Source organism: Pararge aegeria, chromosome 12 (assembly GCF_905163445.1).
Source record: "Pararge aegeria chromosome 12, ilParAegt1.1, whole genome shotgun sequence".
In the NCBI taxonomy this organism is placed as follows: domain Eukaryota; kingdom Metazoa; phylum Arthropoda; class Insecta; order Lepidoptera; family Nymphalidae; genus Pararge; species Pararge aegeria.
The window spans coordinates 1,056,101-1,082,818 of record NC_053191.1 but is presented as its reverse complement, the minus strand read 5'-3'; the positions used below and the strand labels follow the sequence as shown (position 1 = coordinate 1,082,818).

At 36.7% G+C, this 26,718-nt stretch overlaps 3 protein-coding genes across 3 annotated transcripts; 2 read left to right on the top strand and 1 right to left on the bottom strand.

Annotated features, from left to right (window-relative positions):
• Positions 1-161: 161 nt before the first annotated feature.
• On the top strand, positions 162-6,575 carry LOC120628368 (2-methoxy-6-polyprenyl-1,4-benzoquinol methylase, mitochondrial). The gene is made up of 7 exons (XM_039896704.1): positions 162-444; positions 1,674-1,823; positions 2,487-2,616; positions 3,513-3,648; positions 4,045-4,133; positions 5,600-5,711; positions 6,089-6,575. Exons 1-7 carry the CDS (start codon positions 279-281, stop codon positions 6,188-6,190), a joined length of 885 nt encoding a protein of 294 aa, XP_039752638.1. The 5' UTR covers positions 162-278; the 3' UTR covers positions 6,191-6,575.
• A 4,264-nt stretch (positions 6,576-10,839) lies between these two features.
• Positions 10,840-12,507, top strand: LOC120627877 (piggyBac transposable element-derived protein 4-like). The gene has a single exon (XM_039895994.1). It carries the CDS (start codon positions 10,840-10,842, stop codon positions 12,505-12,507), a length of 1,668 nt encoding a protein of 555 aa, XP_039751928.1.
• Positions 12,508-13,040: 533 nt separating this feature from the next.
• LOC120628160 (serine/arginine-rich splicing factor 1B) lies at positions 13,041-26,505 on the bottom strand. Its single transcript, XM_039896393.1, has 6 exons — positions 26,189-26,505; positions 23,718-23,931; positions 22,507-22,653; positions 21,163-21,254; positions 20,175-20,293; positions 13,041-16,889 (listed from the first exon to the last, which is right to left on the bottom strand). Exons 1-5 carry the CDS (start codon positions 26,365-26,367, stop codon positions 20,176-20,178), a joined length of 750 nt encoding a protein of 249 aa, XP_039752327.1. The 5' UTR covers positions 26,368-26,505; the 3' UTR covers positions 13,041-16,889; position 20,175.
• Between the last annotated feature and the right edge of the window lie 213 nt (positions 26,506-26,718).

Here is a 26,718-nt window from a genome sequence, read left to right as displayed (position 1 = left end):
TATATAAAAGTTTGAGACTGAGCTCGTTACTATAATAGTAACATTTTAAAATCAATGGATGATGGAAGATCAATGGAAGATGTAAAAATACACAGAGCGGGGTCTTGAAAAAATCTCAAAAAAATTACTCTGTCTATGACTTTGAAGTGTCAAATTTTAAATGTCACTTTCTGTTTGTTGTTTTCCCAGCTGATTTTTGCAAGGAACGATTTTCATTTGCGAACATTTAAAACCATTATTTCTAATAACGAAAAGGCTATTATTACAAATCGATTGAAATGGCGTTACGAAGATCTGTTCTTACACTGATAAGCACGAGAAAAACCTCTTTAAGGTTAAGTGCAATCAAAAATTTCAGCGCCCAATCGGAGCCCCAAGAGGAAGAAAAACGAAAAACACATTTTGGTTTTGAAATCGTGAATGAAGACGAGAAAACAAAAAAAGGTAAATGTTAATTGTTGCAAATATTATGTTGTGTGACAAAAAGAAATTATCTTCAAGATGAAGAATTACGTGATCTGATGTTCAATAATATTAGCCTTAAAAATGCCCCAATGATGGACACAGGCTAGCAGTCTGTCGCAGGGCAGCCATATAAGAGTTAAACCAACCGTTCTGTACCAATGCATGACCTGTATATAAACAGCATTAGACAGTGAAATTTGGAACTACACAAGCCCGAAGCACATTACTACAAATGCATTGGTTGATATGATGATAGCTATATATAATATGCTATCTTGTTAATAACCCACACATGTACAGACTTGGCTAAATAGAGCTTAGACCAACCTTTCTGTACCAATGTGTGACCTGTTTATAAAAAGCTATGGACACTGAAATTTGGAACTACAAAAGACCTAAGCCCAGCAGTGCACATGCATTGGTTGATATGATGATGGCTTAATATGCTATCTTGTTAATAACCCATACATGTACAGGGTTACCATAGCTTACCTGGCACAAAAGATAAATCTGTGTTGTTGCCACAATACCACACAACTCTCAATTTTGCAGCTAAGCTGATTACAGTTGAGTCAGTCAGAGAGTAAGCAAACTGAGTAGAAGCATTTTAAAAACCCTACCTAGCCTGTTATGAGGACACAGTCCAGGAAGACATTTTTCTTGAACCGTGTCTGATTTGTTAGAAAGCTGCAGCATTGATTGTCTACCTATTATCTGTTCTTAACTGATAGAAACTACAACAAAAAAAATATCTTGCATTAACCCTACTAGGGACAATGTATCAAGAAATGAGATATTATAAAAAATTAAGCATAGTTTGCTTTATTCTGCGCAAAGCAGGAGAAAGTGTATGGTGTAATTTATAATTTATTCAATACTTATACTCCACACCCAACAGATCTTCGGCAATGTACCATCTACACACATTACGCTTCTAAACTGGAGCATCCTCAGGAGATGTTGACTTTACAATGAATAATTGTTAAGATTATGGTTTTCTGCAAAGTAATGCCTGCTCCTATCCAATATTTAAGAAATGAGGGTAACTGTGCCTCAAACACCTGGATTGTATATCTGACTAGTTCTGAGTGGTTTTAGGAAGTATAAAGAGAAAGGCTGAGTAAAACAAATATATAATCAACCATAAATACTTAACCTGCCCTTGCAATATAAATAATAAAGATCCGTGGGGAATTTCTTTATTTTAGTACATCAAGTGTTTGAAACAGTAGCAGACAAGTATGATCTGATGAACGATGTGATGTCACTGGGTGTGCACAGAGTGTGGAAGGACATCTTCATGATGAGACTGGCTCCTACCCCTGGAACAAAGTTATTGGATATGGCAGGAGGAACAGGTAATCTTATATTAATATATAAAGCAGAACAGTTTTTTTACTTGAACGCAATGATCTCAGGAACTACTGGTTCAACTGGAAAATTATTTTAGTGGTGATAGCTGATTTGTGGAGGAAGGCTATATATAATCACGCTAAGACCAATAAGAGCATATTACCGATGCAGAATTTTACAAAATCAGGGTTTTTTTCCCATTTGGGAGCTTGAGCTGCGAGCGCTGCGTAATCGGTTAAAGTTTCGATAAGATAATGTATGACAAAGTTTTTCCCCTTTAAAAGTCCGCGAAGGCATGTTTTATCTTTTGAAGTTGTGTTATAACCGGACAAAGCCGCGAGAGACCGCTAGTATTTTATACTAGCTATGTATTATTTTAAAGCATACATAGTTGATTTATTAATCAATCTAAGCCAAAATTTTCAGATTACAGTATGAATTTTTTTATCTACGCGGTATTGTAGCAATAGGATAGGACTTCTCAATTCTATCAGCTATCTGTAGATTTCGGATTAGATTTTTTATTAATTTAGGGTGTAAAACCGATCAAAATATTTTTAATCTCATGTGATTCCTAACAGAAACTTTATGCAGACAATGTTACTGGCATCCGCTAGTTAAACATGTTTTAATATGTTAATTTTGTTTAAATCTGTTCATATTTTCAGGTGATATAACATTCAGATATATGAACTATCTGAAGAACAAAGGTTCATTGTCAGCAGACAAGCCGTGCAGCGTCACTGTGTGTGACATCAACCAACACATGCTGGACGTGGGCAAAGTCAGAGCTGAGAGGTAAAACTTTTTTATAGGGAATTTTCTAAAGCGGCCATTTTGTTTCTGTGATTGAAATTGTTCAGTGGTAGGTATGTGCGAGGAGTTGAGTGACATAAAAGTGTTAAGTCATATTAGACCAGTATCTACAATCTTTACATGTTTGTCTTGCGACCTGTATACGAGACGTACTAAACTTGCATACAAGACACTTGCGACCTGTATACGAGACGTACTAAAGTTGCATAAAAGACAATTGTGACCTGTATACGAGACGTACTAAACTTGAATAAACGACACTTGCTTCATGTATATGAGACGTAATAAACTTGCATAAACAAAGGTTGCTTCCTGTATACGAGACGTACTAAAGTTGCATAAAAGACAATTGTGACCTGTATACGAGACGTACTAAATTTGCATAAAAAACACTTGCGACCTGTATACGAGACGTACTAAACTTGCATACAAGACACTTGCGACCTGTATACGAGACGTACTAAAGTTGCATAAAAGACAATTGTGACCTGTATACGAGACGTACAAAACTTGAATAAACGACACTTGCTTCATGTATATGAGACTTATTAAACTTGCATAAACGAAGGTTGCTTCCTGTATACGAGACGTACTAAACTTGCATAAAAGACACTTGCCACCGGTTTTTGAGACGTACTGAACTTTCGATCTGTAAACGAGATGTTTGCATAAAGGGTATTCGAAGCGAAAACATAGTAACCGCTCGCTCGAAGCCAGGGTCGCCATGCCTTTATAATCCTGGTTTTCGCTTCTCTAAGATTTGAAAACCGGAACCGAGTAGGCTCGGTTTAGTGACAATGAAACCAATTAAAACTCGGTACACGGTTTATCGGCGATACATGCAGTCGGTACATTTCTAATAAAACTATTTTTTGTAGGCAAGGTTACACCAAGGATACATCAGTTGACATTGACTGGTTGTGTGCGGATGCTGAAAACCTCCCACTCCCGGACGACTCATATAGCGCCTACACCATTGCCTTTGGTATCAGAAACTGCACGCATATCGATAAGGTATTACTGATATTATAATTTTTATTAGTGTTTTAACTTACACTTGGAGAAGTTATCATTGCCAGAGAGTCTCAGGTTTAAATCGTCGGTTCCACTGCTGGACATAGGTCTTTTGTAGGGAGTTCCACAATCCACGGTCCTGGGCCGCTTGCCTCCAGCGGCTCCCAGCGACTCGCCTGATGTCGTCTGTGCACCTCGTTGGGGGCCGACCTACGATGCGGGGTCGCCATTCCCGCACCTTAAGACCCCAACGTCCATCGGTTCTCCGAGCTATGTGCCCTGCCCATTGTCACTTCAGCTACGCGACTCGCTGAGCTATGTCGGGAACTGTAGTTCTTCTACGGATCTCCTCATTTATGATAAGTTAATAACTACATATGTTATGTCTATAAATAGGTTCTAGAAGAAGCTTACCGCGTTCTGCAACCGGGTGGTCGATTCCTGTGTCTGGAGTTCAGTCAGCTTCCCAACAGCACGATGCAATGGTGAAACAAATAAAATCTATGCACACTGACATATTATAAATTCATATCTGAATTCAGTACAAGATTTTATCATATTCATAACTAAGTACAAGATTTTGTCGCTCGCAATCAAAGTCGTTTTCGAGTATAGAAAACGGATCTTATTCATCTTGTTCTAAAGCTCAAATTTCCCTACAATTCTTTAGCTCGTGCATTTCACTGAACGTTTGTAAAACGTGCGTGCTGGGACTCGAATTCGCCCCCCCCGAAAGTGAAGTCGAAGTCCTACTCACTGTGCTATCACCGCTTAGTTTTATAGATTACTAGCTGTTGCCCGCGACTTCGTCTGCGTTTGATTTTGTTTTTAAAGTATCCAGTATCGCTAAGCCTTAAATGAGGGGGTTGCTGCTGTCCGCTGATGAGTTGTCCTCTATCTCCAACCACATTCATCAGATCTACACAAAGTTTGGGCAAAATTAAACACATTATATAACCTCTATAGTACAAAAATAATTATTTAAATCGGTTATAATTTGGAGTTATGGTGTAAAATCGTTAAACACTTTCATCCCCTCTACCTAAGGAACCGAGTTTAATGTCGGGTTAAAATTATCCTATATTACTTCTAACACTTCCAAGAATATGTGTAAAAAGTTTCATGAGGTTAAGTAGTTTTTGCGTGAAAGCGTAACAAACAAACTTACATTGGCATTTATAATATTAGTAGGGAAGTAGGGATTACTTTACAAAGGTTCTACCGAAAGCATTATGGACATATTTGGACTTTAATAAGATAATAAAGATACGTTCTCAGCGTTTCCCTCGAAAACTTAATACTCAAAATCTATTCTAAAATTGAGAGCGTAAAAATCTCGAAACTAAATTTAACCTTTACCAAGAAACCCGCACTATTCATTAATTCTATTTGAGCCCTTTGAATTTGTTTAAATAAGGGAACATGTATGATTAGTTTCATAAGAGGTGTTTATTCCATAACAAACCGTATATTTTATTTAATAATGGTTTTAAATCCATTTTCCCGATGGAATAAGTTAGTCAAATATTTCTTTATTCAAATCGGCACATAGACGGCACTTTTGATGCGTTGCTTACATACAAAAAGTGTAACTTAAAACTAAAGTTACGAGGGTTCCAAACGCGCCCTGTTCTAAGAAGAAGCAGACAACAAAATTATACAAGTATTCTTTTTGTTATCACCATCTCACATTGTCGTTTGAAAATATTTAAGAAAATTATATAAAAATAGTACCTGCACTGGAAAGCGTTGCTAATTCCCTCGCAAGATAGAAAGGTGACATCGAGCTAGCCAAAGTCAGAATCGAGAGAAATTCCTTAAACACTAATCGTAACAAATTATATTTAATTTCTATGTCTTGTTTTAAAGCTTATAACACCCTCAACTCATCCTTTTGAAGGTTGAAGATCAATAATAATGTAACTTAACCAAAATGTTGATTTGCCCTTAGGATGTATGACCAATACTCCTTCCAAATGATCCCAGTGATGGGTCAGCTCATAGCCGGACAGTGGAAGCCTTATAAGTATTTAGTGGAGAGCATACGACAATTTCCTGATCAGGTATTTATGTTTAATACACTACGTTTATGTATATATACGACATATATGTCAAAAAAAAGAAACAAATCAAAATTAATTTATTTCAAGTATAAGCCTCATGTAAGCCTTTTCTAAAACTATTTTTATTTTAAAACGTCAAGTATATCTGTTTGTAGTGACTCTACCACCAGTTAAGGCAGATTTACAAAGAAGCCGGCAAGAAACTCAGCAGTTGCTCTTTTCCATCGATATTTTACAATTTAACTAACTTTCTTGTATCTTGTGTGAGATGAAAGCGGAGGGGCTTTTATGTCGCTTAACATTGTTATTATGTCACTCTGTTACTTTGCAGAAGGCAAAATTCGTGAACCTAACCTAACTTTAGTTTATTTTTACAGGAGAAATTCAAAGCAATGATCGAAGAAGCTGGATTCAGACAAGTGACATACGAAAATCTGACTTTTGGCGTTTGCGCAATACACTCCGGATTTAAGATTTAGTTTTATAAATCCAAGCGACCTCCGAGAGGTTAAAGGTCGAAAACAGAAACTGCTATACTTTTTTGAAACAACTGCCTCGAAGAACTACTTGTATAATAACTGAGGACGAATTTTGACGTTTGACGACAAAACCTATTTTGTAAGCAAAGTATACCTACCTTAAGTGTGAATCATCCGCAGACCAAATAAAAAAAGACATGACCTGAACATTTGCGATTAGGTATGGATAGGTATTACAGGGGTAAAAAACATTTTAAAAACTTAAAATATATTAGAAGACTAAAATGATTTTTACCCCTTCCCTAGGCGAACATTGGTCATTTGTTTACATACATTTTGGTCTGCTGATAAGTTGCTCGCCCTTTAATTTCAATTTGGTTAAGAAACAACTAAAAGATTTGAAAAAAAAATTGTGCTAACCAAGTTTGTTATAAGATTGTCAATATTGTTTTAAAATATTTGTTACTTTAGGGCTATGTGCGATTTGTCCAAAATAAGGCGCTTAAATATCAAAAGCCGCAGTTTGTATTAACAATTTATAAAGAGAGATTTAGGTATAAGTTTTTGTAAGAGCGATTGTTACCTTAGTTTTAGATTATCCCAGTGTCCCCGATCAAGAAAATATTATGAAAAGATCAAACATGCTTTTTTTTTATTTTCCGAATGAACAAATTTGCCAGTATTATCTTAGTGTACAATAGGTCCAATAAACGGGTATAACGTCGGAATAGATACGCAGCGTTTTGTCACACTGATATTTGAAAGGTGTCAATTGAATTGTTACAAAACACTACACTAATCTCGATATCTTTGTTTGCCCTCAAACATTTAGTTTCTTCTTTTCCATTAGTTTCTTAACTAATACTATAAAATTAGTTTCTTAAATAATAATTGCGTTTCAGGACTTCGATTACTTGTTACTTCGAAACCGTAACTACAAACTAAAAGTAAATTGTGATGGCGAATTTGTAATGAATACATAAACTTTTTCTCGTAGCTATTTTGTTAACCACTATAGTCGGAAAAATGTAATAGGCCCGTTTTGACATTTGTGCTAGACCATAGAATGTAACTTGGAACGAAACTGAAAGAAACAAAAAAATAAAAATCAATTGCAATTGCAAGTGTTTTAAAAAATACGTAAATTTTTTTGGGACGTTAAATAATATGAAAGAATATATCGCGAGTAATCTTTTTGCGCTTACTTCATAGTAGCATGCAATTTATAATTGTTGCGAAACGTTCCGAAAACACTTACGTTCTCAGTCTTTTTTTTTTATACTAGAGCTGTAACTCATTTTTTTACTGAATATCGAAATTAAATATTGTGTAGTTATCTTTACTGCAAAGAATAAGCTTGGTTCTCAAAATGGGTTCTAAATAATGAGTCTGAGATCATGTATCTGACCAAGCGGCACATGACTGAAGCGTCCCCGCGCGCACTGCGCAGTTTTTCGTTCCTCATCTTGTAAAGTTGACTGTGCGCTCGTTTAAGTTTGATATATATTGTTTACTATTACGTTAACTATGGCTCTTTTATTTTGGACATTAATTTAAACATAGTGATTTGACTCGATTTTTGTGTTTGTTGTTATATAGTACTAACTCTGTTTCAACATGTTGAAAAGTGGACGTATAATCAACAGCCAGTCACGCGTATTAGTTGTGAAGTTAAAGGAATACTTTGAACGAACGGTCAGATCATTGTGGCCAACAAATTACTGTAGTTGGTACAAATAGAAATAAACATATTGTTAAGTACAGGCCGATAACTCAGAGTAAACTGACGCGATTTGAAGGTGAAATATCAGCCAAAATTCCTGCTCTCTTTTTTGAAAACTGTCATCCCGACAATCTTTATCGTACGCTTTTCAATGAAATAGAAAGTGCATTTAATAAAGTATTTAATTTTAAATACATAGATTCTAATAAAAAAATGAGGTTTAGTGATTGGGCGACTATAGGCATTTACAAAAGCATGGATAAGTTGTATGAGCTATATGATGAAAAACAATACAATCAGACTCCAACTTTCCTTGAATATGTAAAAAGTTACTCCAAAACATTTAAAAATGTTTGTAGACAAGCTAAGTCGCTATACATTAAAGATCGGATAGTAAAATCTGAAAACAAAATAAAAACAACCTGGAAAATTGTTAATAATGAATCTGGGAAAACTAAATCTCGAGACGGAAATTTTGAATTAATTATTAATAATAATATGGTAACTACTGATACATAAGTTGCTAGTACTTTTGAAAACTTTTTTCAGAATGTTCCTATTTTGTTAACAGATTCACTAAATTCCTCACCTACTGCAGCTCAGAATTTATTAAGAGGCAACATTAATGAGTGCAAAGTTTTATTTCATTTCAAACATATAGATGCATCGGATATCAGTAAAAACTTCAAGTTGTTAAAATTAAAGAAAACAGGTGATATATGGGGAATGTCGGTAAAGGTAATATCTCAAATTATTGACGTCATTGCTCCTCTTTTAGCCATAATTTTCAATGAATGTGTTGATTTAGGTACTTTCCCGAACCTAATGAAACATAGTAAACTCATTCCTCTATTTAAATCTGGTAATCAAAATGATATAAACAATTACAGACCTATCTCAATCTTACCAGCTCTTAGTAAGATATTTGAAAAAATTATATTAAATCAACTCTTATATCATTTTAATGTAAATAACTTACTACACCATGAGCAGTATGGCTTCACTAAAGGTCGTAGCACAACGGACGCAGGCGCTAAACTTATAGAACATGTTTATGATGCCTGGGAATGTTCACAGAACGCCATGGGTGTATTTTGTGATCTATCTAAAGCTTTCGATTGTGTTGATCATAAAACCTTGTTTCTTAAGCTAAGCCACTATGGTATCCAAAACGTTGCATTAAATTTGGTTGCCTCTTATCTCAGCAATAGAACCCAAAGAGTTTGCATAAATGATGCAGTCTCAGGGTTCAAATACCTCAATGGGTCCGATTCCGACAGGCTCGATTTTGGGTCCTTTTCTATTTTTAGTGTATATAAATGATCTACCGTACCATGTCAGTGGAACATGCGACATAGTATTGTTTGCAGATGATACATCTCTAATTTTTAAGACTGATAGGAGTAAAGATAACTCTGACGAAGTAAACCGTGTTATGTCGCATGTGTCGCACTGGTTAACAGTTAACAACTTACTTTTAAATGCAAAAAAAAACAAAGTGTGTCGAATTTATCTTACCAAATGTAAAGAAAATTGATAAAAATATAATGATAAATGGTGAATCACTAAAAATAGAGACTTCCACAGTTATTCTGGGCGTGACCTTGGATAATAAGCTACAGTGGGGTGCCCATACAGATTCACTAGCGGGTAAACTAAGCTCGGCTGCCTACGCAGTCAGAAAAATTAGACAGATTACTGACGTTGAAATAGCTAGGCTAGTTTATTTTGCGTACTTTCATAGTGTTATGTCCTATGGAATCTTGTTATGGGGTAAAGCAGCTGATATCGAAACTATATTTATATTGCAGAAAAGAGCTGTACGGTCAATATATAAACTTAAATCACGCGAATCCCTCCGTGAGAAGTTTAAAGAAATAGGCATACTTACTGTAGCTTCACAATATATTTATAACAATATAGTATTTGTAAGACAACATATTAGTCTTTATAAACAAAAAGTGGACATAAACAGTCGACTTACAAGAAATGGTCATAAATTAGTGTCATCTGCATATCGTCTGCGTAAGGTACAGGGATCATTTGTGGGATTGAGTATACGCTTTTATAATATGATTCCTAAGGTGATTTTGGACCTGCCAATGCACAAGTTTAAAGAATTTGTTAAAACACATTTATAACAGCGAGGTTACTATACAATTGATGAATTTTTTAATGACAAGGTTGCTTGGAAGCATCCGGCTCCGCTTTCAGCTCTCACAAGATAGAAAAATGAATGTTAAAATGCAAAATGTAAATTGTTGATGTTGGAAAAGAGCAACTGCTGAGTTTCTTGCCGGCTTCTTCTCGGTAGAATCTGCCTTCCGAACCGGTGGTAGAATCACTACAAACAGACAGACTTGACGTTTCAAAAGTGCTTATATTAGGCCTACTTGAAATAAATGAATTTTGAACGAACACTTTACAATACATAATAATATCAATCAAGTACTGATACAAACTATAATTTATCGATGAGTTATCGTGTCGTATTATGATTTATCGTGAGTATCGAGTACAGAGTCTTATGGTTCCATAACTAGTTGCGTCGCGATGACAAATGTCAAAACGGGCCTATTTCATTTTTACGACTATAATGCGATTATCAGGTTAAGGATTCCAGAGTGTAAATTTTCAATTTAACAAAGACCGGAAAATTTATTTATATTAACACTCTCACCGCCACGTGGACTGCTGGCCGCCCACGTAAATTTGAGTGTAACGAGCCAATATTGTTTTTTAAATTTTAACTGGCAAGCCACGTGGGCGGCCGGCATACCAAAATTAGCGCGCCAAATTTGCTGTTATATTTACTTGTCATAACTTGTCAAAAAGTTATAAGGCACGCCACCCGTGTAATTAGGTCAGTTGACCGCGCGCCGCCCACCTAGCCTGCGGAGAAAGACTTTTGGCGCGCATTTTTGCAATGTCGGATTTTAGTGACTCTGATTCGGACTATCAACCGCCGCCATTATGGGATGGATCTAATTCGACTAGCAGCGACTCGTGTTTATCTCAAGACGATGTTTCACTTCTGCACGAAAGCACACCAGTGCCCCCGGAGCCACCGCGACCTGACTGGCATCAACCTAACGGATCGCGACAAAAGAGGTTTCCATTGGATATACAACCAGGTATTAATATTTCTAACAATTGTAACAGGGAACTTGATATTTTTCGATTATTTTTAAACCAAGATATTATGGATCTTATGGTGCAAATGACCAATTGTTATGCTAATAAGGTAAAAATACTTAAAGTTGTCACACGCAACATGAGACTTGCCAAATGGACAGACTGTACTGAAGAAGAAATTTTAAAATTCTTGGGCCTGCTGATTTTTATGGGACTCAATAAATTACCTAAAATTAGCGACTACTGGAGCAATAAAAAACTGTATAAAAACGAAATAGCTCGCCAAGCTATGAGTAGAAACCGATTCGAGCTGTTATTGAGATGTTGGCATTTTGAAGACAGTTTTTTCCATGCATCAAATACAGACCGTCTTATAAAGATAAGACGTTTGGTGCAGTTACTCACAGCCACATTTCGAAATGCCAAAACACCTGGAGAATATATCACTGTGGACGAGACCATGGTAGCTTTCAGAGGGCGTATAAAATTTATGCAGTACATTCCTGGCAAAAGACACAAGTATGGGATCAAACTTTTTAAAGTCTGTGATGATGACGGTTATACGTACGACCTTATCGTTTACGAAGGTAAAAACTCAAGCGGGCAAACCAATACACCTACGAATTTAGTAATGAAACTATGTCAACCTTACCTAGGGGTAGGCAGGAGTGTGGTGACGGATAATTATTATACCAGCGTCGACTTAGCGCAACAATTATTGCAAAACGATACGCATCTGATTGGTACATTACGCAGAAACAGGAAAGGATTGCCGAAAAAAGTTGTTCAAGAAAAATTGAACAAAGGTGAAATGATCGCTTTAGAAAACAATGACGGTATTCTTATACTCAAATGGAAGGACAAGCGTGATGTTTTAGCTTTGTCGACAAAACACTCTGTTGGTTTTGTTACTGTTACGAGCAAAAGGAACCGTAACAAGAAAGTTATGAAACCTACCCTGATTGCTGATTATAACAAACACAAATGCTCCATAGATTTATCAGATCAAATGGCAAGCTATGCCAAGCCTGCCAGAAGAAGTATCCGTTGGTTCCAGAAGCTAGCCATAGAACTGTTATTTTCGACTGCTGTCACAAACGCTTTTATAATTTACAAAACTCATAAGCAGCTTAGTAGCAAGAAGTACACCATAACGGATTTCAGAGAGAATCTCTGCTTGCAGATGTTGGGAATCACTTCCAGTTCGAACTCAGTGGGTAGTTTGCCAAGGCGGCAAATACAACATAAATTCAGTAAATCAACACTTACTGATCATAGAGGAAGACTTATTCGGCGACGATGCATCCATTGTTATAAAAAAAACAGAGATGCTGGACTATCAGCTAAAGAAGCCAGAGATCAAACAAAAAAGGTAAATACAGTGTGCCTGGAATGCCCAACTAAACCTAGTGTTTGTGGACAATGTTACGCAGAAATCCACATCCAAATTAATCCTTAGTTTTTTTATTACGTATTTTGATTTTTATAACTGTGATTTTGACTGCTTTGGATTAATAAATAATAAATAATATTTTTCTAATACTAGTTTTACTCATTCAATTTTTATCCTTATATTACTTTAAATATAGTCCAATTTTCATCAATTTTTTTTTCACGGGTAGCGTTTTAACTGAACTAATCAATGAAGTCATCTTTGAATATTTATCTAGCAAGCCAAGCTCTATAAAATAATATGAATTTGTGGGATCACAGCGGACCCCACGGCCTGCTGATAAAGTCAACGACGTATCCCGCCGATAGCCCACATGGCATGCTACACAAGTTATTTAAAATCGGACGTGGCGATAGGTGGAAGAAATCGCATGGTAGGCGTGCCGCCCACAGGGCTTGCTGCGCTAGAAAAACCTTAAATAAGTATGGCGGTGAGAGTGTTAATATACCATATTCCTAATGGCCAGATTTACCTTTATTGGCGATGTAAACTTGAAAGCTTATAAAGCTGGCAGGATTGTTGTAAATAAAACAAAGTGAAATATTTGAAAGGGCATTTTATTAAAGTCCATCAAACGGTCGGTGTTTGGAATGCAGGTCCAGTACCTAAATTTACACACACATTTACGCTATGATATCAACATCGAACACGATTTGACTCGATCAGTCACCAAGGTCCCCGCAGACTCCAGCGTGATTATGCTGTAAGATTTTGGTACATTCAAGCAACAGGCGTGATAATAATCTTGAAAAACTGTCCTTTAATATTTGGAAGTATCTACTACATCCAACAAATATCTTAATTTTGCAGAAGTGTTAGTTTTTGGTGCTAAAAATCGCAAATAATATTTAAAAAAAAAGTCATGGCCGCACCCAAGATCGTTATAGGCAAATTAGAGCTATCTGCCTCAGTAAGTCCTATTTATTAAAAATAAATACCAATCTCACTTAGAATAGATTTTTTGTTTAGTTCTACTTAGAATTAGAATAGACTTTGACAGGATTCGCAACTCTCAATTGTCATATTGAGGGTGGCGAATCATGTCATTATGACACAGCATTCTGGCTCATTTTGAAAGATGTTACTTATTTCACTAGCAACTGCAATAATTGTAACAGTTTTGTATAAGACAACCATCATAGCATCTGCGAGTAAATAAATTTAAAAAAAGATGCAGAATAACCCCCAATGTCTCTGTCAAATGATTAGTCTGCAATTCTGATGTCTGCGGGGACACTAACTAATATTTTATACACATCAATATTATCTAACAATATTATTTCCGATTAAAAAAAAATTAGTTCATCTTCTTGTACATTTCGCTTTCTTAAAACTCTATTTAGTTTTTCAAAAATACTCCAAAAAAAAAAAAGATAAAATGTTGAACATTTAAATGACGATTCACATTTTACTGCCATTGATATTAGTATTTTAGAATATGTAGGTGCCTATTTTCCTGGTAATCCATAAAGCTTGATCGAAGCTATAATACCATTCAATTGTACGGAAGGAAAATCGAGGCTGTCTAAGCAAAAATCACAGAAGCATTCAAAGGTTCTAATTTTTGACGTTGACCAAGTAGAGAAAAAGAGCAACTTAGCAAGACATGCAAGGAATACGTCCTGCAATGTGCCGCCCTGTGTCCGTCAACTTATGTGATTGAAGCATCCTAGTCTTGATCAATAAACTGCAATAAACATAGATTCTCACAAGCTTTATGGCAACTTAAATTGTATTCAATTAAAACTTAACGGCCGTATAAAGTGAATCGTCCGCACGACACCAATGCACCCATCCGTCCGTCACCCATTCAAACTGTCGTTCGCCACTCGCCACTCGAGTACGGGATGTGAAGCTCTGAAGCATGCTAATTACATGTGACATCGATAAATCTGTTAGGATGTACACTTTACTTGTATGCGTCAATGCAGGCCAAGCGGCGAAATGTTCGAGCACGCACTACCCGTTCTGCGGCAAACATCGCACGAATTAATAAACTAATTTGTAAAATTTCATAGGCTAATAATAATCTTAAAAATGTTGTTCAAAACCCTTTAAAATAAGCTAAGTTGCTTATTAAATTAATTCATCAACTTAATTATATTCAGCAAAAGTGCAAGGTAGGATTCGCTCGGGCTCTCGACCCATTTTCATTATCATCATCCGCGAACTATCTGTGAGAGAAATTCTAACGCGTGCCCGAACAGTTTGCCGCGCTCTGCGTCGACCCTATAGGAACGCCATCTAGGAAAATAACGCAGACATCGAAAAGCAAATAAAGTGTGAGTCAAGGGTATGGTCAAACAAACATATTTATTTTGTTCTTAACGAAGAGGCGTGCACTCAAAAAAATATAAGTTATTTGAAGTTATACTTCTTTAAGCGCGTTAGGGGGAACGAAGTGTTTTTTTTTTACACTAATGGCCTCTACGTGCGTACATGTTCGACGCTTTGGTCGAGCAAATTAGAATATCTTATGGACAATATCGAGCGTTAATATTCTCTTTATGAAGCTTTCGGACATGCATCTACGTAGTGGCCTAACTTTGGACATTATTAGCATGCAGGTATAAGCGCGCACTACGACACACGAAAACGATGGAGTTAGTCTTTAACTAGGTTTTTTTTTGGTTCCTATGTGTTCCAAAAACTATTGTATAAGATATTGTACTGTCAGCAAAATATTACATTATGTTTATTTATTAATTCTCTCTTTTGTTTATAATAAGGCGTGAAAATTAGTAAAAAAAGAAGTATAACTTCTAACGCGCGTACGTTAGTACACGCACCCACTATTTTTTTTGATTTGTATTATTGGCAAAAACTTTCAAAATCATACCCAGGGGAATCCTTACGGTATCCTAGATCCTTGTGATCCGGGCTTCAGAATCCGTCCGATAAAGTCCTGTCCAAAAGTTTTTAATAAAAGACTGGAGTCCCGGACGTCCGGCCTCCCGATTTCCCTATATCCGTGGGTCCTATCCTAATGTTCCCGTACGTCCTATGTCCTTCCATCAATTCCCGAGTATGTCCTATGTCCTTTCCTCATTCAGCACACCTCCAGCCAAGCACATCCAACGATCCAATCCACAGAGGATGAAACAAAAGAAAATGCTTTTAATTATAATCGTTTACAACAGCTTAATAATTAATACATATTTAATATATATATTTTTTATTCGATTACCCTCCGTTCTGTCGGCGAAAACGATAATTTCAATTGATATGGTGGTTCATATTGCATATTCTTATTGAAAATATTAAATTTCGTTTAAAAACATTAGCAATATTAAACTGTATACTGGTCTGTAAACTAAACTGACATGTCTAATATGAGTGCTGTCCTTTTCACAATGTATCCTGCAGGAAAGGATAGCATTTAGGGACCCGCCGTCAGATAGATTTATGTATTTACGCATAAGCATCAACATCTGTCCACAGCTGGAATAGTCATTCAAAGAAACAATTGGACAGTTTTAATAGTCAGACTGAATTTAAAAAAAAAACCGTTAAAATGGAGTCCATTATTTTTTTTATAAATTTGCATCCTATAAACATCATTTCAAATTAATTTGAACCTAAAATTAAGTCAAAATTACCCAGAATGTTTAAAGCAATAAAGCAGAAAATAGTATTTTATAAATAGAAAATATTAGTCAAATTAACTTATCCTAATTTTTTTAAATTTCATGTTGATCCAATATTTGCTTAAGTCAGTTTTTATGAATATATAAATTATAAATATTTTCATTTATAGCGCCTCCAGTACGAAGAGTAACATATTTTATATAAAATACAACCCCACACTTAACCTACTTTAAAACTGGAAATTCATGAATCCTTTGACAATTCAGTTTCTTATTTATATACAGAAAGTAAAGATATGATGATAATAATAAACCAAATAATATTGCTCCGTTGCTGGTGTATATTTGTTTGGTTTATTTTCTAAAGAAACCAAATTTTAGGCACGTTATTACTGCTTTTATGCAGTTAATTACAGAAATGTAACTTAGCTATTTAGCTAACTATCTTTTATCTCCTTTTTTCATAAAGATAAAGTATTCAGAAAGCCATTACAGTTTACCAAATCATTATAGCTTGTCTAGATATTTTTTTGTAGGACTTTCGCAGAAAATGGACGTAAATCTACTTAAACGTGAGATGCCGGGTCGCGAAATAGTAATCTTGCATTCAACATAACTGTTTTTCACGTCCTAATTATAGTTTAAATGATAATATATGAAATTGTCAAAAGGATCCACGACACCAGTATGAATTTGTGTTCATGTCTGTAGGTGTCAATACATTAATATGCGTGTCTTATTTCTACTGAAGTCGCCGAACGCCGCGAAGTCGCCGTAGTCTCACTCTCTAGTCGCTAGGCGCTGTTGAAAACATCCATCCTTCAGTCCCAAAGTACAATAATTATACACCAACTCATAGCAACAGTCCGGGCAACGAGCAGTGCGACGCATAAATTAATTCCACCGATCAACACGTTTAATGTCCCCAAATAGCTGTTCAAATATTTCTCTATGGTCTTAAAGCGAATATAGCATATCATATTTACTTTAAGACCAAAAATATATGCCTATAATGTATAAAAAATAAAGACATACATTAATATATTACCATTAAATTATAAACTAAACATAATGCATTGTGTTATCAAAAACGTAGGAAGTTAAACTTATATTGTAACTGCAGTGATGCGATTCCAAGTAGAAGTCCCATAAATCCTATTGCCGAAATAAATTTAGGCTGAATTCATCAGAATATCTTATTTTTAGTACTTTTATTTTTGTTGTATAAATTCTCCTTCCCTTTCAAACTTTGCCCCTTACATTTCACTGGTAGAGATCTGATCTCTTATATAGATAGTTTCCTTGTCCCATCTTTTCTGGTTTTTGATTCATCATCATCAACATATCCATCCATTATTGGCCCACTATAACAGGGTCTCCTCCCCCGATGAGAAGAGGTTAAGGCTGTAGTCCACCAAGCTGGCCCAATGCGGATTGGTGGTGTTGTAGTTTATGATTATGTCCCTCGAAATATAGTTAGGCTGGTCACCGGCATCAACTCCTTGCCCAGGACATAATTCGCAAGGAGGACGATTCGGGAAGGAGTTCTCCAGTATTAACTCCAGTAGTCACTGTAATTATAGTGACAGGAAGGCCTGCCATCTTGGTTATCTCTTTAGACCTTGGATCACTGACGTCACATTGCGGCGGCGACACTGAAAGTGTCAGTTCTCTGTCGTAAGGCGTTCAGTCCATATGTGTACATATAATTACATATATGTGGCTAGGTTTCTACCCATATTTAATGAGATACGATTTTGCCGTCCAATTTGAAAACTTAAGTGTCGTAGGTCGGACAGCAAAACCACTTTTGATACGCAACACGACGCGTCATCCATACGTATTTTGTATTAGTCTTAGATAACACAATTCGCGAATCAAGTGTTTTTGCGAAGTCTAGAATGATCCAGAATAATCCCGAATAATCCGGAATATGAAGTTATAGTGTAATCCTGATAGTCCATGAAGCCATCAGTGACAGCGGAATAAAATCCAACGCCCTTAATCCATAAAAACTGTGGAAGTAATTTAGGTTAGTAAATTGATTAAAATATGTGTTCGAAAAGAATTTCATAGAATATACCTAATGTATTTAAGCTGACTTGGATCATGTATGTACATATTTGATGGCCGATTGGCGCAGTGGGCAGCGACCTTGCTTTCTGAGTAAAAAGCCATGGCTCTATTCCCACAACTGGAAAATTTTTGTGTGTTTAATGTGAGTGATTTTCAGTGTCTGGGTGTTTATATGTATATTACATGTATTTATGTATATTATCAAATCAAATCAAATCAAATCCTTTTATTTGCATAAAACATTGTAGGTATACATGTTTAGTCATAATATATGACATGCAAATCTTAATTTAAACAAATTCATTTATGTAATCAGGCATCTTAGTACCCATAACACAAGCTACGCTTACTTTGGGGCGACGTGTGTATTGTCGTAGTATATTTGTTTTTTTATTTATTTTTTATTTATATTGAACGAACAGAATCATCTGATTTGAACGTATACGCCCGACACGGTCATGGTCACGATAACGTCCTACAGTGGCTGTGCAGGTTTTCAGTACTTTAAGTTTAATCTAGTGAATCATCATTATAAGCCTCATTGATGTCACAGGCCACAATACTGGTAAAGCGAGTTGGTGAACTAATCTAAAAGAAATCTAATAACGTAATACAGCTCTTAACAATTTCTTACTAGGAGTTCATGATAATGACCGAGAATGTCGGCTTGCCATGCATTGGTAAGGAAATGATCAAGAGCATACAAAATAATAAAACGCTGTCACATAACAAACATCTATAAGATACAAAGTGTGTCAAGGTACTTTTTTGAATGACTTAAAAAAATCTGCCTTGATTATTAAAAATGAATTAGAATGTATCGGAACATCTATTACTATCAAATTCAAATATTTCTTTATTTAAATAGGCCCAGTTCTTTTGATGCGTAGATACACAATTTGTAAGTAGTGAGACCTACAACACTGTAGAAGTGTATGGGGTCATAGCATCAAGTAACCGCTTACCAACTTTTTGTAAAAAAAAAAAAACCTTAATACTACAGAAGGCTATTATCGTGACCTTGAACGTGTTCGGCGCAAGCTCCATTTAATATCTCTTATATTCATAGAAATGTTTGTAACAAGACACTTATGCCCGCTTTCAATAAACCTTGGCATCGCCTAAACCGAATGCCAAATGATTTAGGCGATGTTCATAGAAGAAAAAAAACGTTTCACCAACTCAGATTTAATAATTATTGATGAACGGCAGATATACGACTAGGAGTATCCCTAGATTAGATTAGGCCTTGGTCGTCGTAAGTGAATACGAGCATAAGAAATGTTATGCACGCGTCACTTTGTCGCCGCGAACGAGACTCGGGGCACTCGAAATTTAACGAAACAGAGACTTTAGTGTAACTTTTAAACTTGTGTCTCTAACACTCTGCGCGTTTGACTTTCGGCGAACCGCTACGCATACGCGCATGCGTGGTTCGGCGACAAGTGTTTCTTACAGTGACTTACGACCATTTCTAGTGTCTCGTTATGTAACTTTTGTTACAGTGTAGCCTCGAATGGCTCGCAATTACAGCGTTTTTTATTTTATTTTTGAACAGCGAGCTTGTTGGCGTGCCTCTAAATTGGGCTTTGCACAGCATCGGCGGGAAAAAATTATCTCCCCAGGGAAACGATAAAAATTTATCTTCTGCCACAGCTTTATCAACTTTCAGAGCATTGGCGCACAAGTGAAATAATATCCAAATAATATATGAGTAATATATGAACGGGGGTAAACTTCCCCTATTCCATGTTCCCGTGCTTTAGCAGGTGGATATAATTTTTGTAGTATAGCCCTGCTGCCAGGAAGACTGTCAACTTTAGACTTTTGAGGGATAGTCGGCCTGAGGGCGTCTCATGTGAGGCCGAACCTCGGCTCGGGTGACGATTGGACGAGGCCGTGGTGTGAGGCCACGTCCGGATGTCGTCAGAAGTCGGGTACCTCGTGTCTGTGTGTCCTGATAGTATTATCAGTGTCATGAAGGACGTGTATCGCAGTGTGGGCACCCACCTCAGTAGTTGTTGCGCGAGCGGGAGCGGGAGCGTGAGTACGAGCGGCGCACCGGCGAGTACGTGGGCGAGCCGCGGCGCCGCGCGAACGACGGCGAGCGCGGCGAGTACGAACGAGACCTGGAACAACATGCACGTGTTTTTTTTTTAATTCCACTAAAGATAGAGCCCGCATTGTACAGTGTATGCACTAAGGTATCCCCTCCCATCAGGTTAGCCCGTTGCCATCTTAGAATGCAACAACACTTCAGAAGCTTGCAGTGTAGGTTCGCCAAGTCGCTTAACGGCACGTCATTGTAGCTAGCCACGACCGAAGCCTCCTGCTAGAACCGCATATAATTCAGATATTATAAATTCGCGAGAGAAGATTCTGTTGCCAATAGCTAGCGAGCGGCCAAACAGTGGAAAAACAGTAAAAATGGTCAGTTATTTTTTGAGACATTTTAGCCTGTTTTTTCCTCACAAGTTTCATGAAAAACATCGTACGAAACGCATATGCATTTATCATTACACTTTCGAAAACGAATGAATCTAGATTTGAAAAATAACAATAAAAGAACCCACATAAGAAAGTACATTTTTTTACATATCAATATCTTCAATACATAAAATCAGCTTTTAACCTAAACAGTACCAATTTTGTAATAGGCATTGTGTAAGCCCTCAGATCTCATAATCTATTAATCATTGGGCACCCGCAGGGCAAAGCAAGTATTTTGCTGCGCACGACTGTACACAGGGGCAATGTCACCCACATACCTGCTCGACCCCACACCCCTCCAGCATGAGTTCTCATCATCGGGCAAAAGTCTATTCTCTACCTAAGAATTATTTTGAAAGTTTATCCTGTTTTTTTCCTTACAAGTTTTATGCAAAACATCGTATGAAACGCATACGCATTGATCATTACACTCTCGGCTTCCTTATCGAGCTCGCGGCTGTAAAACTCAAATTAGCATTCTTGCTACATAATATACTATTATAATCACCTGTCTCTATCACCACCACCACCTCCGCCACCGCTGCTGGCACCGCCCCCGCTGCCATAGTCTTCCTTCACTCTGATATATGAAACTTCACCCTACAACAAAGATTTTCGACACACTAAAACACGCTTATCAACTCAGTTATACTTTTAGTTCACAAAGAGAGGACACACTAAGATTCATCGAATCTGAACAGTATTAGATTTTCTAGATCTTGAGAAGATATAAGCTTGAACTCCTCAAACTTTATTTAATTTGTACTGGTCTGTTATAACCAATCCACACTGGGCCAGCGTGGTGGACTACGGCCTTAACCCCTTCTCATTGTGGGAGGAGACCCGTGATCTGTAGTGGGTCGGTAATGGGATGATATGATGATGATGATGATTTATTAAGTGAGTTTCATTTTAATATTAACTTTTTATAATGACTTCTTAAACTTCGTTTTAGTCCTCAGATCTCATAATCTGTTAGTCATTGGGCACCCGCAGAGTGAAGCGAGCATTACACTGTGCACTAATGTACACAGAGGCTGTGCAGTGGCCATGCCCTCTCCACACCACACCCCTCCAGCGTGAGTTCTCATCATAGGACAAAAGTCTATTGTCTATTGCATATAGTGGACTGAAAAAATTGTATTATTGAATTAATTTAGTGTTCAGTCTTGCGTTGTATATAGCATAAATTTCAATATTATTTATAAATTTTCTATAAAAACTACGAGTTTAATATATAAAAAAAAATTATTAGATTTCCTTGCACTTGTACAAGTTTGTTTGACAAACAATAAGCAAAGTAATGTTAGCTGGGTAGCAAAAGATAACATACTGAACACTTTCTCATCCTATTCTATGAGATAAGTCTAGATAATGGGCCACTGTGTTGAGCTGCAAAAGGAATTCAAGTATCTGTCATGTGTACAATAAGCATATTGTTACGAGTCAAGATGACCTACCGCGGACAGGGTTACTGACTATAATATACTTATGTAGCTCCTTACATATAAGTTTTACTTGATGTGTCGTGTGTGTGTGTGCGTCGTGTATATGTTTTCATCGTGGCTCCCAAACGGAAGAACCGATTTTGATTTTGTTTCTTCTGAATGAAAGGTGAATGTTCTAAGCAATGTTTTATGCAAACCGGTCTAAGATGGCCGCCGCTACAATTTTTGTTTTTATGGGTAAAAATTTTCTTGCGACAAGGGCTTTTTTTTTAAGTTTTTAAATCAATTTCTTGTTTTAATGAGAAAAGATGACCTGATGGGCAACAATTGCTACAGGAATTCCACCGGACTTCTCCTTGAAGAATGCGTCACGCATTAATGTAATGTCATGATGTTATCTGCACCTCATGACTCCTGAAGCGTGAGTCATCCAGCTTCTTGACCGCATACTTCATGTCCTCGTGGCGAAGGAACTCCACCACACCAGTGCCGTCCTTGAAAGTGTCCGCGAAGCAAACGTCTCCCGCTTCACGCATGTGGTCCTTAAGATCCTGCAACAAGTTGAATGCTGTGTTGTAATCTTAACTTCGGTAATGTTAAAGTCATATACCATACGCCAAAATCTTACATTAATTTGTATTGGCTTCTAAAATCTAATACTTAAAGCTTTAGAAACCCTCAAGCCATGCTTTAGAGACACTTGTAATTATTAACTCTGGTTTGGACCATTGCTCTACAATCATTAACAAGCATAAATACTTATGGCCTCAGAAACCTACCCAGAGAGACACTTGTTTTAAGAAAACCTTTATTTTAAGGTTCTAGTTGAAAGTATATGTTTACTGCTTTAGGAAACTCAAAGTGTACAATGCAGTGATGGACTCCTTATTTGCTATAATTAATTTGAGAAAATGTTATTTGTTGATACAAGGAGTAAAAATGTAACTATCAGTATTATAATAAACACTCTGTAACTGTGCAATTGATATAAGTTCGGTCAGGTTGCACTATATCAGTTTCACAAAGGTTTTTTGCTTTTGAAATTGATCAGGTGACAAACATTAAGAATGAATATCAGGTGCCCATCACTCATGCGTAAACGAATAAAATCTAGATTTGAAACATAATAAAAAAAATAGGCACATAAGGAAGTAATTTTTTTTTACATATCTTCAATACATAAAATCAGCTTTTGTCCTAAACTTTGTAATAAGCATCGTATAAGCCCTCAGATCTCATAATCTATTAATCATTGGGCACCCGCAGGGCAAAGCAAGCATTTTGCTGCGCACAACTGTACACAGGGGCAATCACCCTCATACCCGCTCAACCCCACACCCCTCCAGCATGAGTTCTCATCATTGGGCACAACTCTATTCTCTACTGTATACCAAATGATATTTAGCACATGTTGCATGTGTTTGTTTGTCCTTGCTTAGCACCCTAAGCAGGTAACCATAAAGTAAGTTGAAAGGAATGGAGAGTAACACAGGCTACTTTTTATCCCTGAAAAACAAACTTGATTCCACAGGATTAGTAATAAACCGTACGAAACGAGAACGAAGCACATGGACATAAGCTAATTAAAAATTTAAGTACTAAATGAAGTACAAACCTGCCAAGATCCAGACGGTGGGAGGCCAGTGACTAGTACCCTGTACTCAGAGCGCCTTGCCGGAGGGCCCCTGACGGCGGGGCGAGGGCCGAAGCGGTCGCCCTGCGAACGTCCTCCACGCGCCCCCCCACCGCCGCCTCGGGGAAACTCTACCCGAAGTCTATAACCGTCGTAGTCATAGCCGTCGCGAGCGCGTACTGCATCATCTGCATCTCTGGATAAACAAAAATTGATAGTAAATTTCAATGGCATGGGGGAGACACAAAGTACAGAGAACCGATGGAAGTTGGGGTATTAAGGCGCTGGAATGGTGAAACTGCACAATTAAACGCAGCGTTGGTAGTCCCATAACAAGGTGAACAGACAACATTAAATAAGTGGAAGACGCTGGAAACCGGAAGCCTAGCTAGGATGGAGCAATTGGTTGAAGTGATGATGATGATGATGAGATTAAATTTATGAGTATATTTGCATTGATGCTGCCATTTTTATTTTAAATGGCACATTAAGACCAAAACACTCACACATAGAGAGGCAGGACACTAAGAATGTCTAAGCAGCATTGCAGACTTCATCAGATTTAATATTTTTTGCAACAGCAATGACAGAATCCATATTATTGCAAAGCTGAAAATTATGCTGCCCCACTATTAGTGTCAAAATACCCTGTTATAGGCATGGAAACTTTTTTATATTCCCTTGAAAAACTAATCAATTATAAAATTAACTTAAAAAATATATCAATGGCCCTTATACATTTCAAAATGGATTCTGTTATTTACATTGTTATCAGAGTTTCAGCCTTGAAAATACAGATAGCACACTGCAAACATTATAATAAATGATAATTAAGTGTTTACCTATTGTTTTGTTGCACATACAAAAAATATTTAAATTACAGTACTCTATTTATTTGAAGGTTTTTGTAAGAAATAATATGTAAATATTAATGTGTGTTATTGTTTGTATGGTAATAACATTGAAACATTGATTTAGTAGTTAGATTAACCTTCTGTATAATTATATGAAATTCAAATGACCGACTTAACCGCATAGCCTAGACTGCTAGTCCTAGAGACATACAATTTGGAGGGTGTGTTTGTTATAAAGTGTAGGTAACCAAGTTTGAATTGATACCTTGGTGTTAGGTACCAAAGCAGTAAAAAACTAGAAGAAACTTGGTTTTGGAAAAAGAACTAGAAAAAGAAATTCCACTTAAAAATTTCACACCCACAGGGAGTCTTGAATTTAACAAGTTTTATCCATTGAAATAACTGCCTCTTATTAAGCTCTCGTAATAACTTGATGGAAGCATAGCCTAAACAGACATTTTAAAGTATTTGTACTTATAAAGTATTAATACTTAAGATTAGCCCTGTCAAAATGAAAATGTTCTTGACAAGACTTCCGAGGCACATAGAGCATAATAAAACAACAAAAATAAATTTGAGCACTTTCAGCTTCCCAATCAAGCCAACTTCTGGCATTTGTATACTAAACCACAGCCACACTGCTGCAGTTTAAACAGAAGACTAAAGAGTTTCCACTCTTTGCTCAGCATTTATGGACCAAGAAAAAGCCTTTGATTCGGTGAAACCTTGGGCTGTATTATTCTACAGAAATCAACTTCTGTTCTATGTTTAAAAACAGATAAGCACCTATTACGTTCAGTGTAATGAATCTCCATGTAAGGCTAAAAATAAGGGCTAAAAATAAGGGCTGAGTTGATACAACACCATGACAATCACTTTTTAATGTCTTGGCCACTGCTTTGCTTCATCATCATCATCATTTTAACCCATTACCAGCTCACTACAGGGCACGGTTCTCCTCCCACAATGAGAAAGGACCATCACACTGGGCCAGTGCGGAATGGTGGACTTCACACACCTTTGAGAAAATTATGGAGAACCCTCAGGTATGCAGGTTTCCTTTCAATGTTTTACTTCACCGTTGAAACAAGTGATATTTTAATTGCTTAAAACACAACTTAGAAAAGTTAGAGATGCGTGTTGCGAGTCGAACTCGCTCCCCCCGAAAGTGAAGACGAACTCCTACCCACAGGGCAATCACCGCTTCAACTACAATTTGCTGCATAGCTTACAAAATCCCCTAAGGCACCATCTTGTAGTACTTCGTTTATCATGTTTATTGTTATTGTTGTTGTTTAAATGAAGTTTAATTTCTTCAATAATTTTTCTGAATAAGATGCATTGCTGTGATCATTTTCAAGTAGCTTACCCTCAATTATAGCAAAAGTTGGCGACTTTTATTCCTGGTTAACGAACGAGCATGCAATTAGAAGGACGACGACAATTAATTCAACCACGCAACGAATGAAGCGCACTTATCAGTGTTAATAGACCTCAATTAAAGATACGAGCACTAATGGCGACTGCTTACAATATTCAGAGACAATATACTCAAAAATTAGGAACATCATAATGATGAAATTAGGCGAAAACACTTACCTCGGGTCCTCAAATTCTACAAAGGCGAACGGCGGACCTTTTCTGTTTTTCAAATCAACGAATGTAACTTTGCCGAATTTGTAGAACAAGTCTTGGATGTCCTTTGTTCTGATGTCGGGAGGCAGATTCCCGACGTATATCCTGCACTCATTCCTACTACCGCCACTGCCACCAGACATTATTTTGTGTTATTACAATTTAAAATTATAATTTACTAGAAAACTGCGAAATACGCCCGAAATTTTAATACCGATCGTCTTTTGGTGGTCGGCGGGCGCTTTTTTGACAAATTAAAGATGGCGTCCAATCAAGCCGAGCAAGCACCAAGGCACGTCTTACGAAAAGCGTTGTTCGTTCGGAAATTCACTGTGTATTTTTTCACATTATGCTCTATTGCAAATTAAAATTATGGTAATTAATATGAAATCAATACATACACAAACGGGTAATTTCTTTTAAATTTTAAATTTATTAAACTTTTGTCTAGCTTCAATATAAATTATTTTAATTCAAAATGAAACCATGAAAAC

Excerpts from the sequence above, each read along its gene's own strand:
- LOC120628160 (XM_039896393.1), bottom strand. The coding sequence starts at position 26,367 with ATGTCTGGTGGCAGTGGCGGTAGTAGGAATGAGTGCAGGATATACGTC. Across the intron at positions 22,654-23,717 it reads CACCGTCTGGATCTTGGCAG|GATCTTAAGGACCACATGCG; the intron begins GTTTGTACTTCA and ends AACTTGTTGCAG. Across the intron at positions 21,255-22,506 it reads CACGCTTCAGGAGTCATGAG|GGTGAAGTTTCATATATCAG; the intron begins GTGCAGATAACA and ends TCTTTGTTGTAG.
- LOC120628368 (XM_039896704.1), top strand. The coding sequence starts at position 279 with ATGGCGTTACGAAGATCTGTTCTTACACTGATAAGCACGAGAAAAACC. Across the intron at positions 445-1,673 it reads AGACGAGAAAACAAAAAAAG|TACATCAAGTGTTTGAAACA; the intron begins GTAAATGTTAAT and ends TCTTTATTTTAG. Across the intron at positions 4,134-5,599 it reads CCCAACAGCACGATGCAATG|GATGTATGACCAATACTCCT; the intron begins GTGAAACAAATA and ends ATTTGCCCTTAG.
- LOC120627877 (XM_039895994.1), top strand. The coding sequence starts at position 10,840 with ATGTCGGATTTTAGTGACTCTGATTCGGACTATCAACCGCCGCCATTA.